This window comes from Charadrius vociferus, unplaced genomic scaffold (assembly GCF_000708025.1).
Source record: "Charadrius vociferus isolate BGI_N301 unplaced genomic scaffold, ASM70802v2 scaffold72, whole genome shotgun sequence".
In the NCBI taxonomy this organism is placed as follows: Eukaryota; Metazoa; Chordata; class Aves; order Charadriiformes; family Charadriidae; genus Charadrius; species Charadrius vociferus.
In genome coordinates, this window is record NW_009647830.1 from 3,217,808 (window position 1) to 3,233,050 (window position 15,243).

A 15,243-nucleotide genomic window follows, 5' to 3' on the forward strand; every position below is an offset into this window, starting at 1 on the left:
AAAAGTCACATATTCCCTAAAAGTTAACTTTATATGTTTGCACTGGATTGAAGGGTGCCCACACTGTCAGTCAGGTGTGGCTGAAAGCCTGCTCCTAAGCCCACACTCGCCTCCTGAAGACACTATTTACACGCAAATTGATGACCAGGCTCAGCTTTAGGCCAAATTTTAGGCCAGAAGGAACATCATCCTCTGTGATACTGCCACGAACTGCTGTTGTAGCTGCACACACTGCTTGCTTTGGGGCATTTATGGGGGCAGGGTTGCTCATAGGATGATGCTTATTCTTTCATTTTGACGAGGGTGCATTTTATACCTTTTACAGCCTGCATTTTTTTCATAGATCCAGCCTGCTGTCAAGAAGAAATGCATGCTGTAAAAGGCATGAAAAAAAAGGCATAAAAGGCATAGAGAGCAGCTGCTTTCCCCTAATTTGATCACTATTTTATATACAAGTATGCATAATAGATGATCATTTATCATCCTCATTAATAAGGACAACAAAACAGAAAACACATTAAAGATAATTCTCTCAAGACATGACCAAGCTCCAGCTAAGCTCAAAGCTTTTGCGATCCCTAAATGACACACAGCAATGTAACCCACTCCCGCCTTTGAACAAGAACAAACGAATCAGCAACCACACATCAACTGAACTCTAGTAGTTGGCTGCATGTATGGTCTTAGCCCATAGCAAGCACAAGGTGAAAGACATCAGCTAAAAATCTCTTTCCTTGTGTCTCCAGACCCGCTCAGGCGGTCACTCACAGCAGCTCACCTGGTGTGTGGTGAGTCACTGAGCAGAGATGACTTGCTCCTGTGGTTGAGCTCTGGCCAATTGTCCCTACTCTGAAGAGTTTTCCTGCTTTTATTGTTTTGGCTAAAAAGGGAGATGTTAACTGTTAAGGCAAGGGAATTACAATAAGGGAAAGAACTTGAAGTAGTTGGTTTAGGGCATGTGATGTAATTGTGAGCAATTGTTCAACTTACGAAGCTGAAGAGCCCCTTCCAAAATTCACTTGCTCTTAAGAGTGAGGTATCCTGTAAAAGAGCTCTCAAGCAAAGAAAAACTTCTGTTTTGCTTCTAAAGTTGCGTAAAAGCTATTTTAGAAACTTCAGCTGGAGAAGGGTGGTCATAACTTTGTTTTTACCTTGCTCTACTGGAGTGGTATAATAGATAGCAAAGTCTTTGTGCCCATCTGTTTGCAAAAGGAAACTTGTAGTTATTTTGCCGTTCTTACTGTTTTGCTATAAGGATTGTGCAGTCAGAGTTTATCTTCACAAATCCTTTTAAAAGGATGCTGCTTATGAGAATTAGTCTCGAACTCAGATTTACTTTAGAAGCAACTGCCAGATGAGCTCTCCTCTGTGTTCAAATGCCTGTTTATCTTTTGTTGGAGGCACATGAGAATAATTTGCACTTGTGAAATGTGACCCCCACTGATACACCAAATAGAAATGAAGGAAAGACCAATTATTTGAACTAAGTTCCAAATGTGATCATTGAATCTGTGACTAGAAGCTTTATGGATGGTTTCTTGCCTCCTTTTATTGGGCTGGTTGATTTCTGATGTCAATAAGATTTAAATTTTTTTTTTTTACTCACCTTGTTTAACTCCTCTAAGTTTGCGAAAAGTCTCCACAAATCCACATCCAAGAGAAATTCATTACTCTGGAGGTATTTTAGAGTGTTCATAAATATCTTTAAAAACAAAACAAGTCAATGCTATTTACTATTTGTGCCAATTCAATATCTCGCTTTTTTTTTTTTTTTCCTTACCCTGAAAAACATATTTGCACCATAATTCTCATGAAACGACCATTTGATTTGGGGAGGGCAGAAGACTACACTCTGATAAACTTTTCCTGACCTGCCTGAAGGCTGAATATTGGGATTTGTGCGAGGAGGAGGGTATGAGTGATGACTCTGTGGTGTCTCTGCAGCTGCCACAGGGGCAGCAATGTCCCTGCTGTGCTCTCTGGCTGAACAGAGGCAACTGAGCCCCACGCAGATCCACATGAAGGAATTAAGAACATCAGAGTCATAGTTACAGATTTCTATGACGTTTCTAAATTGTTTCCTTCCTACCCCATCCATCTGCTGCTATACAAGTTTTTCAAAGTTACTATGGGAAAAAAAATAATTGTTGGAATAGCATAAGTAGAGGGCTTATGAAGGTTTTTCTTATCTTTGAATTGTTTTATTGACACGTATTGAGTGAAAACTGCATGTGTATTTATTGGCTGTTTAAGTTTGCATATTATTTAAGCTATGATGATCTTGGAGCTGTGCTGAATGTGACCTAAATCTGAAAAAGGCTTAAAAAATGTACATTACCAAGTAGAATTTTTTTGTGTATGTGTGAAAAGCATTAATGAAAAAACCCATCACCCAGGTGCCAAGACTGAAGGGCTGGTGAGAGTGTTTGCTTAGCCTTGTGTAATTCTTCAGTTGCCACGAATAGTTGACCTGAGAGCTTAAAGGGTATTTACGGTGGTCTTAAAGTTCTCTGTGGAGATTCATTGAAATCGGTTGAATATTTCTATACTGTGAAGTACTTAGAGTAGCAGGTATCTGTAACACTGGCTACCCAAATTCAATGGGTTCTCTCTTTGGCAGGAGAGTTTGGGAAGCTGGCATGGACTGAATGGTTCATCATTCATGGATCATGCAGGGCTGGCTAAGGCTTGTCTGTGGGTTCCTACATCAGACTCACCATGGCACCTACATGTCTCCTGTTACCCTCATCCTTCCCAGGATTCACCTGTTTTTAATCTTCTCAGATCTCTGGGCAAAGTGTGTAGAAGGAAGAATGCTTCCACCCTGCCTTGGACCAAGGTCCTGTTGTCCTCTTTCCTCCCCCTACCTATTCTGCCCCACGAAGGAGTTGTTCAGCCCTCTCCTCTATTTATTCCTTTTACTTTGCAGTACTTCCTGTACTTCCTAGGCTAACTTTTCAGCAACGTGGAAAACGTTTAACTAATCTTTTTCCTTTGACTAATAATACAACAGAAATTGTCTGTGCAGAATAAGATAAAAATGATAGGAAGATATTTAGGGAGTTTTCCATCCTTTTAAATGGATATGCTGACTTTTGATGTGTGATGAATGTAAATAGTGTAGCTATTCGTGTAACAGTATGTCATATTCTTGTCCGTATTTCAAAGCTCTTAAAATTCATCATGATGGAAGCAATTTGGAGTTTAGGGAGACGAGTTGTTTTTTAGTTTGCTTGTTTTCTTGTAATATTAGAACTACAGGTCTGCTGAATTCTGCAGTTTTCATGCTCTAGTCAGGATAATCTAACTACAGCTTTATATGAAGTTAAACAATAAATATAATGTTACAGACTAGTGGTAGAGAAATATCCGGTATAGTCTACTGGAGAGTGGCTTCAGTTCAGTGTTAGTGATAGGAAGCTACTGGAAGATATCTGCAATCAGAGGGTGTTTGCAAAGCACTAGAAAGTGGTGTTCAGAAGAAGAGATGCTATCAAGAAGATAAAAACCAAAGGGAACTGTGGAAAGAGGATGAGCAGGCAAGATGGGAGAAAAACCCAAGCGCTTAAGTCATTCCCCCTAGAGACCCAAGGTGAGGTTGCAGGTGGCTTTATGTCTGCCATGCTGACAGCAGGAAAAATAGTGTTTTATTGTTTTTGGGAAATGAAATCTGAACTTACCGTCTTGAGAACCAGCAAATGATCCAGAAAGTAAGTGCATTCACTTGTGAAAAGTTCCCACACTGCTGCTTCTTTTTTCACTTCTAACTGGCTGTTGACATCTTTCTGCTCAGTCTGTTGTGCCTTTATAAGTTCATGCCAAGATTTACTCTATTGATTGAAGAAGAAAGAAAACCACTGATTGTTGCATCAACCTTATGAAAAGAATCTATGATCTATTTGCCCATGTAAAGAACCTAACTGCCAGTATCAATGATTCTTCTCCTGGAAGTTTAAAGATTCTTTTAAAAAAAAATGTTTGTTTTTTTTTTTTTTTCTCTGAAATATTTATAGAATCATAGAATCATAGAATGGTGTAGGTTGGAAGGGACCTTAAAGATCATTGAGTAACTGGGACCTTAAAGATCATTGAGTTCCAACCCCCGTGCCATGGGCAGGGACACCTCCCACTAGAGCAGGTTGCTCAAAGCCCCATCCAGCCTAGTCTTGAATACCCCCAGGGATGGGGCTTCCACAACATCTCTGGGCAATCTGTGCCAGTGCCTCACCACCCTCAGAGTGAAAATTTTCTTCCTAATATCTAATCTAAATCTCCCCTCTTCCAGTTTGAAGACATCCCCCCTTGTCCTATCACTCCATGCCCTTGTAAAAAGTCCCTCCCCAGCTCTCCTGTAGGCCCCCTTTAAGTATTGGAAGGCAGCTATAAGGTCTCCCCAGAGCCTGCTCTTCTCCAGGCTAAACAACCCCAACTCTCTCAGCCTGGCTTCATAGGAGAGGTGCTCCAGACCTCTGATCATCTTCGTGACCCTCCTCTGTTTATAATATAAACACACTGAATTTGAAAATAACACAGTATGATAGTCTGTTTGTATGTTGCTGTATCAAAAAATAGTGGGCAGCTCGCAAGTGTTAAGGAATTTAATCTGTTGTGCTGCTTCTGGAAAGCAGGGATGGATGGTAGCTTTCTGTTTTCCAGATGGTAAAATCAAGGTACCAAAGGACTAGGTCTTCACAGGTACTTGGATATTGTTTTGTTTAGTCCTAAGGTGGCCACAGTCACCTTAGTGACCTGCTCCAAAGTTAGACATTCAGTTACAAGTGAGGCACTGACAGGAGTCCTCAACAACTAAGTCTCTGGGGAACAGCATATGACAGCCTGCTGTGAGAAGCAAAAGATTTGCCTTGGAGGGGCTATGATGTTATGTGTGGGTTACCTGAATATCACCCTGGTAGCCCAAACTTGGTATTTGTATGGCTGAGGTGCCCCAGAGGGCTTTGGTGGGATTCCTGCAGCTGAACCTTGGTGTTGGCACTGACCTCTACGTGGCCACCTCTGAACACAGCGCTAAGGCAGCGGTGGGGGTAGACCATTGCCTACTGGGCGTCTCTCTGATGTTTCAATTTCTTTCCCTAGATCTGCAGGCACTGCTGAGAGGGTTGTCTTGATGCCTTTTTCTGAAAGTGGTACCTCCTTGATCTAGGGCAGTCTGGAAGCCTGGCAAAATCCAGGTGGTTGTGAGGGCCCTTGCCAACCTTCTACGACACTCAGTTTCCCCCTCGCCCCTGCATTTCAAACAACCAAAATATACCTTATTTTATGCATTAATTTTGCAGAAAGGTCTCATATCCAGATTAATGCAGTGAAAAACGGTAACTTGAAAAGAACACAAAACTTTCATCCCCATCTTTAAGTATCCTTGGTACAGTATACTGAGTATTTTGATACCTTAAAGCAGACAAATTCATATGTGCTGCAGTCTATGATCTTAACAGTTGAAAGACAGTTTTCCAGATCAGATGCTTGTTTCTGTTTGTCTTTACCCTGTTGAATGACAAAAAAAGCAACCCTGATTCATCCGATGCTTTAAAGACTATTAAGCAGTTTACCCAGCTCAGTAACATTACTCTGATCTGAAAGGAGCTTGCCCTTAACTGAGAGATCTCCTTATATTTCCAGGCTCTCCTACACAGAGCCGAGGCAGTGATGGCAGGTTTATTTGTAGCTATGGGTGGGGTGTGTAGGTGGCTTAGGTGTGGATGTGCAAGATCTTATTTATGTAACACGGAAGTCTTTGGCAGGGCAAATCATTGGTATGGAAACAGACAATGGGCTCTCCTCAGAAGACAGAACAAATAAAATATTTTGCCTCCTTCAGCACTGCCAGAAGTAGGGGACAACAAACTCATAGTTGAAATCATCCTCCTGCCATATACAAAACTTGAGTGGGTTTTTTTGGGTTTGTTTTTTTTTTTTTGAGCTATGTATTAAAAAAATCTCCTTTGGTCAGCTGCAGAGTAGTATCTATGAAAAGAACTTTTAGAAAGCTTAAAGAGCAGGAGGAGTTTGTCTGTGTGAGGGATCATGAAATAAAAACAATTGCTTTTGGTTTGGCTTTGTTTTTCAGGCTGACAGTGCCATGTAAAAAGTTTAACCAATATTTATGAACGTTAATTTAGTGCTGTGAGCATAGACTTATAAGGTGTTTGTCTAAGTTTTATCTGTTCTCTGGAACAGTGTAGTCATACTTCATGGATTTCTATTGTTTGAACTTTAGGCCCTGATATCAAGCCAATTTTTAAATATGTGTTTGATTATAATATCTGAAATTCAGAATTTAAGTTAACTCTTAATTTTGAAAGAGACCTTGAAATTGCGCAGAAACAATAATGCAATTATATATACACACACTTAACCAATGCACCAGCAAATGAATCTTCATAAATTTAAATTTTTATAAATTAAATTTATGATTAAATAGTCTCAGAAATCAATTTTGGCTAAATATCAAATAGATTTTATTGCAAATTTCAAATATTCTGCTGAATTTAAAATTTCTCAGTTGTAGGCCGTGTTCCTTCAAATGCTATAGAAATGCTCTGAAATTAAGTGGGAACTCTTGTACATGCTAATCTGAGCACGTGCATTGATCTCACTTGCACAAACTCTTCTTTGATAGCGGAGATTTAGAAGATAAAATGCGAAAAATATTAGGGAGGGACTGTTCACAATTACATTTTTAGGGGTGCAAAGTTATGAAGACACTTGTAAATGAGGTTTTGAATGATGAACAACACTCGGAAAGGAATTTAGGATACCGTAGTAAGTGAAAATTGGAAAAGACAAGGAAATATGTTAGACAAGGCAATTAACTGAAGTGTGTTGGTGTGTACGCTTTTACTGGTGAGAGTGAGGGTGCCCACCAACACAGGAAAGACCTAAGAAAGCATCTAAGAAAGCTACTTTGACAGGTAAAGCCTAGATCCATGTGAGTGGGAGTTAGGCAGATACTCTAGAGCCCTGAGGCACTAAGGTCTAGGTGGGGAAGCAGAAAATGCAGCATACGCTGTGGTCAAAGCAATGATGTGACTGACTCACCCACCACTCAGCCTGGGGAGCTGCATTGGACCTGCTGCCACTACTGAGCACCTTGAAGGAGAGCTCCTGCATTGTCCACCCCGTTCTGCCCCTCCTGCTGCCAAGGGCACCCCTCCTCCCACCACCCATGGAGATGGGGTGCAGCGGCGCTGACTGTGTTTCCATGTGCAGTGGCACTGGTGGCCACACCGGAGCACCGTCATTGCAGGTTAATGTCCAAGCAGTCCCAAGGTGGGCTGAGACCTCTGAGTTGGGCTCACCTGCTGGCTGCCTTTCTCCAAGGGCAGTAAAGAAACTCTTTTTACCCAGGTTAGTTGTGGGAGAAGGCAAGGTCAGTGCAAGGGAAAAAAAAAAAAAACAAACGTGGTGAAATACTCACAACTCCTCTTTTGGCAAATGGCCACCTTGGCTTTTTGGAATCTAATGGGTAAAACAAATGTGTTATCAGTAAAGAAACAAATAGCTAAAAATAGAACTGTTATTTATATGGGGTTTTTTAATTATTATTATTTTTTTTCTTTAGATGAAGCCTGATATAGTGCACTGTACTTGGCTCAGATTTAATACTTGGGTTCAGGCACTTTGTGCACCAGACTTAAAACCCATTAAGCCTATTGGGTTCCTCCCAGCAAGAATTATGTCTGTCTGTGTTGGGGTCTTGGATGATGCTAAATACCTCTGCTTGCTGCAGATGATCGTATGTGATTGCCAATTCTTTACATAGGAAAACGCATCACACCTCAAGCCAATTCTTGAAGATATTCATTGTTTTGAAGCAAGAATTAGGCTGTGTCAGGTCATTAGTAATATCTTGGAGCTATGCAGGTATTTAAAACTCCTCTGAATAAATAATCCTGCAAACCCTAAGCCTCAGATCTGTCATGGGGCTGGCGCAGTGGTGCAGGCTGTAACTCATGGTCCTCAGTGAGGCACAGGAAAAGCTGAGGATCTAGATGTAGGAATGCGCTGCTGAGAGGTGAGGAATGCTTGTGTCTGTTCAGCAAGAAGTTTGAAAGAGTTTTCTACATGTGGCATCTACCTCCAGGCCTGCGTGTGACTGGGAATCACAGTCAAAGCTTTCTCCTTTTGGATTTTGAAGGCCTTGGTCATTTTTTCTGGGGATGGCTGGCTTCTTTGCTTTCATGAAACTGCTGTTTGTGACCTTGACTTACTTATTTTTTGAGAAATTTTCGATCTCTGGTCGCCAGCATCTTCTGATCTCTGGCAATCCCACTGCACGCTATACTATATTCTGCAATAGATATTTGTGAAAATTGCTTGCAGGTCTGCGTTTCAGTGTTGGGTCTGCTACCCTCACGATTACAGCACTACTGGAAAGGGTGGCGTGGGCCACTCTCTTCCCTCTGCTTGAAGCTGTGCAGGTAGGAATTTGTAACTCAGCTGCTTGCGGATGGACATGCTGGTCTGGGCTCTGGTTGCTCCTAGCCTGTGAAGGAGGGAGGTGATCCGTGTCCTGCCCCCCTCATTTACCTCTTACATTTTGCATTCAACAGTAAAATGCAGGCAAAAAAAAAAAAAAAAAAGAAATTGAGGCGAATTTGAAAATTAGTGATGCAGTTGCTTTGGTGTGGGCTAAGAGGATCCCCCATGGAGGCTGCGCTGCCTCGCATGTCATCGTTGCACCGATACTCCCTCCCCATCCCACACGCACATGCGTGTTTTACTTGTGGCTTTTGCTCAGATGAGCAAACCCCACCCTGTGTCTGACCTGTGCTTAGCAGGAGGGCCGTGTGGGCCAAGTAGTCCATGGCACTGTCTGACACCAGGAGGTCTCCAGGGAACACCTCGAGTCCCGGCAGACTCACTACCACGGAGCTACGCCTGCGCTCGGCTGATCTGTGAGACGCAACAACACCACATGTCATCTCTGTCCGCTTGTGGCTGCAGAAGAAATTTCAGAAGTGCTCCTTGCTGATACAGGAGGAAATGAGCTAAAAGACCGAATCACAGCGGCTATCACATAATGTGTTAAAGGATCAGTGAGTAGAAAATTTCAGTGATCGACAGCAAATACCTAATTATCTTTCCAACTTCACATTGTTGCTGAGATCAAGGTGCTTATGGCCATGGCTTGCTTCGGATAATAGGTACTTAGACAATTTAAATATTGGAAATTCCCGGGTTCTTACGAGCTTAGGCAAAAAGTGAGTGGAGATTTCAGAATCTATGTTTTTGGCACTGGAGTCCAAATGAGCAGTTAACTGCCATTTCCCTCGCTGATATATGGGTTGTCATTACTTTTAACTTCTGTATAACTCAGGCAATTTCAAGAAAAGACAGTATAATAGTGAAACACTTAAAATGTTGGTTTGTTTTTTTTCTTTTTTTAAATATTTAACATCTTAGCTAGTTTGTGCTATTTTCTTTCACAATCTTTTCGGTGTTTTTTTCTTCTAATTCAAATATTTTGTATTTTGAATATAAAATGGCTTAGCGGCCCTGCTGATTGAAAACAACTGGCTCTTTCCAACTATTGTTGCTACTAATGGAGGGCATTGTCCAGGATGTAGATCCATCAAGTGAAGTGACAGAGGCATTCTGTATCCAACAGCATGTTTGTGCCAGAGGCTGCTCGCATTCAAATACAGCAACTATTGGTGCACGTCAAAAACCTTTTTGGATTCTGCTAATAACTCACACCGATACTTAATTAATTGTGGTAGTATACTGTTGCAAAGTGACTGGAGTCTACAGCTGCTTTTGTGCTGTCTTCAACTGACTGATGCATGAAGAGTGCATTAGAGTTCAGAGTCAGTAATTAAGCAGCTGAGGGAGGAGACATGAAATATGTGCACATATAGAAAAGTTTACTTTTTCAGTCACCGTTTATTGTGTATGGTATTTTTGGTCAGTTTAGTGTAATTCCGATTAGTTTTTTTTTTTTTTCCTAGGCAGATATCTTACTGTGAATATCTAGCCATTTGCCAACGCCTGATGCGAAACCTGGCAGGTATATTTTCCCTTTTAAATGCATGAATAGTCACCTGACAACTTATCAGCTGGCGAGGTAGAGAACTGAGATTTGATATGTATAGCAGGACATGGAGATTATGCTTTTTGCTACGATCTGACAGTGACATTGTTTGCAATTGCCTTAGCTAAACCGATGGAATTGTACAGATGAAAGACTGCTCCTAACAACAGTGTGGGCTGTCGGCTATCTGGAGGGCCAGGTCTAGGGCTTTAGCACTTGAAACATAGACATATTAGGGCTTGAAAACCACGTGTTGAAGAGTTTACAATGTGCAACATACAAGTTCTCTAAAAGCTTTTCCTTTTCTGATAGTCCTACTGAATGGGGAACATAGGATCTGTTTGTTTAACTTTAGGGATTTACAGTGAAATTCTGAGGTTTCCCATGAAATTGAACCTAACACATGGTTTGAGAGCTTTTATGGATGGGGTCTGTTTCTTGGTTGTCTGCAAACCCGTACCAGTACAAGGGAGACTGATTCCTGATGAGGTGCGCTGAGTGCTACCCAGTGCAAAATTTTCAGTGTTGGTAACAATTGTGTTAAGATGCTTCTGAAACCTCTACTGATTCCATGATGCAATCTTTTGGGCAGCTGGATTATTATACAAGACAAATGTTGCAATATAATACAAAGAAATTCTTATAGTTGTCACTCCTGTACTAGGAAATGCAGGAGAGTTTTTTCAGGTTGGATTCACAGTAAAATTTTGCCAATGTGTTACTGATTCATACAGTATCTAGCCTACTTCAATTTTAGAATATATTTTGAAGTTGGAGGCTAGGGATTTATGAATATTAGTAACGGGAAGCATAGTTTCATTGCAACTGAGTTAAATGGTGTTATTTCCCTAGATCAAAAAGGCTTTGAACTTCAGACACACATATGTCTAAACAAGCTCTTCACATAGGTATGCAAATCTCTGACGTGTGGGAGCACGCCAAGGTCACTTGGATGCGTGTCTACAATATACCTTTGCAATCTGACATGCCTGGGCTGATTAATGACTTACATGCCTAATTATGTACTCATGCTTCACAGATGAAGGCACAGGTGTCTGTGATCACCTGGCGTGATGCCTGTAGACGTGTTAGGTACATTGCATGCTTTTGTTGGTTTTACTGGAGAAGTTAAACTACTGAAGTGCTGTGTAATGGAATTTACCAGTTTCTGAGTCTGTGTGCAATACTTTAGCATCTTTTCATACCTGCAGACCCCGTAGCTTTGCCTTTTTCTTTAGTTTTTGTTTGTTTTTCTTATTAGGGGCAGAGGACTGAAGTGTTTGAGTGAAAGAATGCTTATACTTTAGAGATGAACTCAAGCACCTGAGGAGATATCATCTGCAATAATTCCTGCCTTAAATTGACTTGCTTTGTGAAACAAGATACTGTCACAGGTTTGCATTACCAAGTTATGGAAAATTATTAAAGACAGTGAAGCAGCTCATGGTCTGGAAAAATAAGTATCCTGCGTATATAGCTGTTTCTAGGGCACAGAGAGTTTCAGCTAATTGCTTTTTAGAGGTGTGTATCTTTGCATGTCCATAATCTTAGCCTAACTAGCTGTTCCAGGGAACGGTCATCTATATAAATCACCTTAGCTAAATAACAGATGTTACTTAAAGGAATACCCACCAGATGAGACTAAAAGCAACTGAAGAGGTTACTTACAAAGGTCAACATTATAGGATGGTCACAGTACTGAGCTAGCTGCCAGGTGATGACACCGTTACCCAGGCCACTCAGGGAGAGTATTTGGACTCCCTGATTCAAAGAGTTAGCATGATGCTTTTTGGGCATATAAGACAAAAAAAGAGGAAGAGGAACATCAAGATAGATGAGCCCAGCTCCCTCAATTCATTGAAAATGAGCTGCCTTGGCAGTTACTGAGAAGACTCTTCATTAGCTGGTTGTCTTTAGGAAATAGTGCAATCTAGTTTTCCACCCAGCCTCTGATACGCTGAATGGTGCAAGGAGAAAATGAACTCAGAGCAAACCAAAGGTTTTGTTTTATCAATGTTTCCTTCCACTGCAGTGTTGGCTTTAGCATCTCACCTTACCTCCATCACACACACCTCTCTCTGTGCTGTCCCTCTCATCTTTTCTGTTTATTTATTTTGGCTGATTATTTTTAATCAGCATCAGTTCATCATGTTGCCATGCCGACAGAGATATACTGGCATTCCTGACTGAGGGCTGTGTGGGGAAAGGCTGTTTAAAATGAGCAATGCTGCTTTAAGAAAGGCTTTTGAAACTACAGCCTGGGAGCACGGAGAAGAGATGTTCATTAAAACTGAAGGATGGAGCTATGTTTTTACCCTGTACGGTATATGTCAGCCCTCGGAGGAGGGTTGCCAACTGTCCCAATGTGCTTCTAGATGGAGAGAATAATCTGACATTTCAGCAGTTTTCTCTGGCTGTGATAAGAAGGGATTAGCTGTTAAGGAGTTAGACTAATGATTTGGATAACGGAGGAGCTGAATACAGCCCTTGCCCAGACCTTGGACCAAATTCAACTTGACAAAAGAAGTTTAGAGCAGAAAATGGTGATTTTTGTTTTATATTTCGGCACATTCTAGTATCAGTCAAGAGAAAAGATATGAATAATACATAATACATAGTACATAATCCAAACCTCTTTTTGTCAGTCTTTCCTGCTAATGGCAGTGGAACAAAGCTTACACTGTTCCTTGTGTGATTTCTTGATTTTTAAAATGTGTCTGGATAAAAGTCCAGAGCCAATATCCTAGTGGGCATCTAGTGGCTTTCCTCTGAAGTTGCCTGGCAAGTGGCACCAAGAGAAGGTATATATGTTACATGTTCTCTTGTTTAGCCTTTTGCATTCAGTATTCTTCAAATTCTGCCCTGAAGTTTGCTGCAGATCACACAAGTCCTCACACTGTTGGTGAGATATGCTTATGTATTACAGTTTTGACTTGGATCAGAGCAGACTCTTCCCATAATAGACACAGATCACCTGTTTTCACACCAAGACACAAAAAATCTCTCCCTCCCCTCCTCTCTCCATCTCCACTGTAAATTCAAAATGCTAAAGAGTGGGTTGGAAATTGCAACAGTTCTGAAAATCTAGGAAGCCTCTTCTACAGTGAATATGTGATTTCAGATGCACACACACATCTGTCAAGCCTTGTCTGAGGAACTGCATTGTGTAATGACTCATAGACTGTGTCAGCCTGCTCCAACTCACCCAGTCCCAAACAGAAATGTACTTGAAACACAGACCTGTTTGTAAACTGCAGGTCATAACAGAGCTTTTACCTGAAAAATGAGTAAATATTGGGAAGAAGAGGAGATACAGCTCAACTAATCATGTCTACTGCCTTAACAAGTGAAACATGTTATGGTAGAGTCACAGAAGCAGTCTATTGCTGTTTGTTGTGAGGCTACTTCTGTCCTTGCCAAGACTTGCTCACCGATGCTGGTGCTTTTAATACACCTCCCTCACCCGCGTGCCTCACCTGAAATCTTCAAGGGGATCATGCAGTAAAGTGAGCACTGCTCCATCAGTGAAAGAGGTATGGTTATTAAAAAATGTACTGGCTCCCGCTTCCTTGTTGTGTGGGGAGAAAATAAGCTTTGTTTCCCTTCTGTAAAAATTTGAACTTCTTAAGGAAACAAACATGACTGAATCAAACTGATTTCTAATCAAGCTTTTACTTTCTGATAATTGCCTGAAAGAGCTTGATGCAGTTCACTGCACAGATCTACGGTACGCAGCACCCTACATTGGCTGCTCTAACTTACAAAATTCAAGAATTTGCCTTAGTTTGTAGGATTAACAATCCCCCCCCATCCCGTCCTAGATCTGCTTTGCTCATGTAAAACAATATTGAGCTGTTCTGCTAGCTTCTTTACTTGCTTTTCCCTTCCACAAAGTTTTGAAGAATGTCGCTCAAGATTATGAGATGTTTCACATTCTTCAAGCGGAAATTTGACACTGCTAATCCAAACAGCCAGACCTTTTGGCAGCTAGTTCCTAGTGCAGAGCTCTCCTATGGTCCAGCTGAAATATTGCATGAAATATAGCTAAACGTGTTGGGGAGAGGGCCACCTTTGGAAGAAAATCTCATTAAGAAGGTCAGTTTAACAAGCTAGTGACAGGCATTTCACAAAGCAAATCTACAAATTGAAGCTGAGTTACACATACATGCCTCGCAGTTCGGCTTTGTCTTAGAGTGAAGCGGATTCATTAAAGATGTAGAGAAGTGAAGCTTAGAATAAGATAAAACAAATATATGCATACCTTTGTATAGGCAATCCACTCTTCTGAAAGAAAGTGAGATATTCTGGTTACTTGGTCAGAAAGCAAGCCAGCAACCTGATTTTGTGAAAAAAGTACTCATTTGTTTAGAGAAATGTACTACATAGACTTAGGCATTGGCTAATTGTTTTCACTGTTGTGGAGAAAGGAGGAGAACTCATTTGATATCCCGAATGTTTTCTATATTTGAAGGAGGGGCAGGGGGGGATAGCTTTTGGCCTGTGGCACAAAACTAACTGCGTAGTAAAGAGCTGTACACCTATTTAGCACCATCTGCATTCAGTGAAATGTGCGTGTTGGTGCTTTCCGTAAAGACTGAGTCAAGCGTGTGTCCGAATTTAACTGCTTGTGCAAGTAACGCAAGGTCTTTGAGAGCAGATCTGGTAGCAAACCTGGCTTATGAAGGGCATGACTTCCTTGGGGAGAAGTTATGGGGGATAGCTGAACGGTAGTTTGCTGCCAGGCAAAGACGGAGGGTTAGCTCCTCCCTTGCTTATTTCTCTTTACTGATGCCGGCACTCACTGGACCAGTGTTTCTTTTTTTTTCAGAAAAGATTGCACAGTTGCCTGCTCATTTATGGAGCTGAACATAAAAAAGGAGGGGGCCAGTGAGTGGCAGAGCTAGGTAAGTGGAAATAAAGAAAGGGATTGGGACCTCTTCCTTTGGTAGTAGCAAACCTTAAATTTGGCTCAACCATCTTGAATGACTTCATTCTTGGTTTTGTCAGGGTTAGTAGTGATAATCAGTAAAACAGAATAGAGAACTGCCCCAGCTTAGGAAGAACCCTGCTAAAGGACCCTGGAAAGAAAATAATCTTCTAAAACCCAAACCAGAACTGGATCACTTAGTCTTGTTCTTTCATAGCCCCACAAACAGTTATACTGGCCCACCAGGGTGAATGCAGAGAGTTGG

At 41.3% G+C, this 15,243-nt stretch overlaps 1 protein-coding gene across 1 annotated transcript in view; it reads right to left on the bottom strand.

Annotated features, from left to right (window-relative positions):
- Nucleotides 1-15,243, bottom strand: part of PLEKHG7 (pleckstrin homology domain containing, family G (with RhoGef domain) member 7) — a 34,853-nt gene that overhangs the window by 18,704 nt on the left and 906 nt on the right. Inside the window, exons 2-4 of the mRNA XM_009882655.1 lie at nucleotides 5,407-5,502; nucleotides 3,681-3,830; nucleotides 1,607-1,702 (exon numbers count right to left, since the gene is read on the bottom strand). Coding sequence (XP_009880957.1) covers nucleotides 1,607-1,702; nucleotides 3,681-3,830; nucleotides 5,407-5,502 — 342 coding nt within the window. The remainder of the gene's footprint in view (nucleotides 1-1,606; nucleotides 1,703-3,680; nucleotides 3,831-5,406; nucleotides 5,503-15,243) is intronic.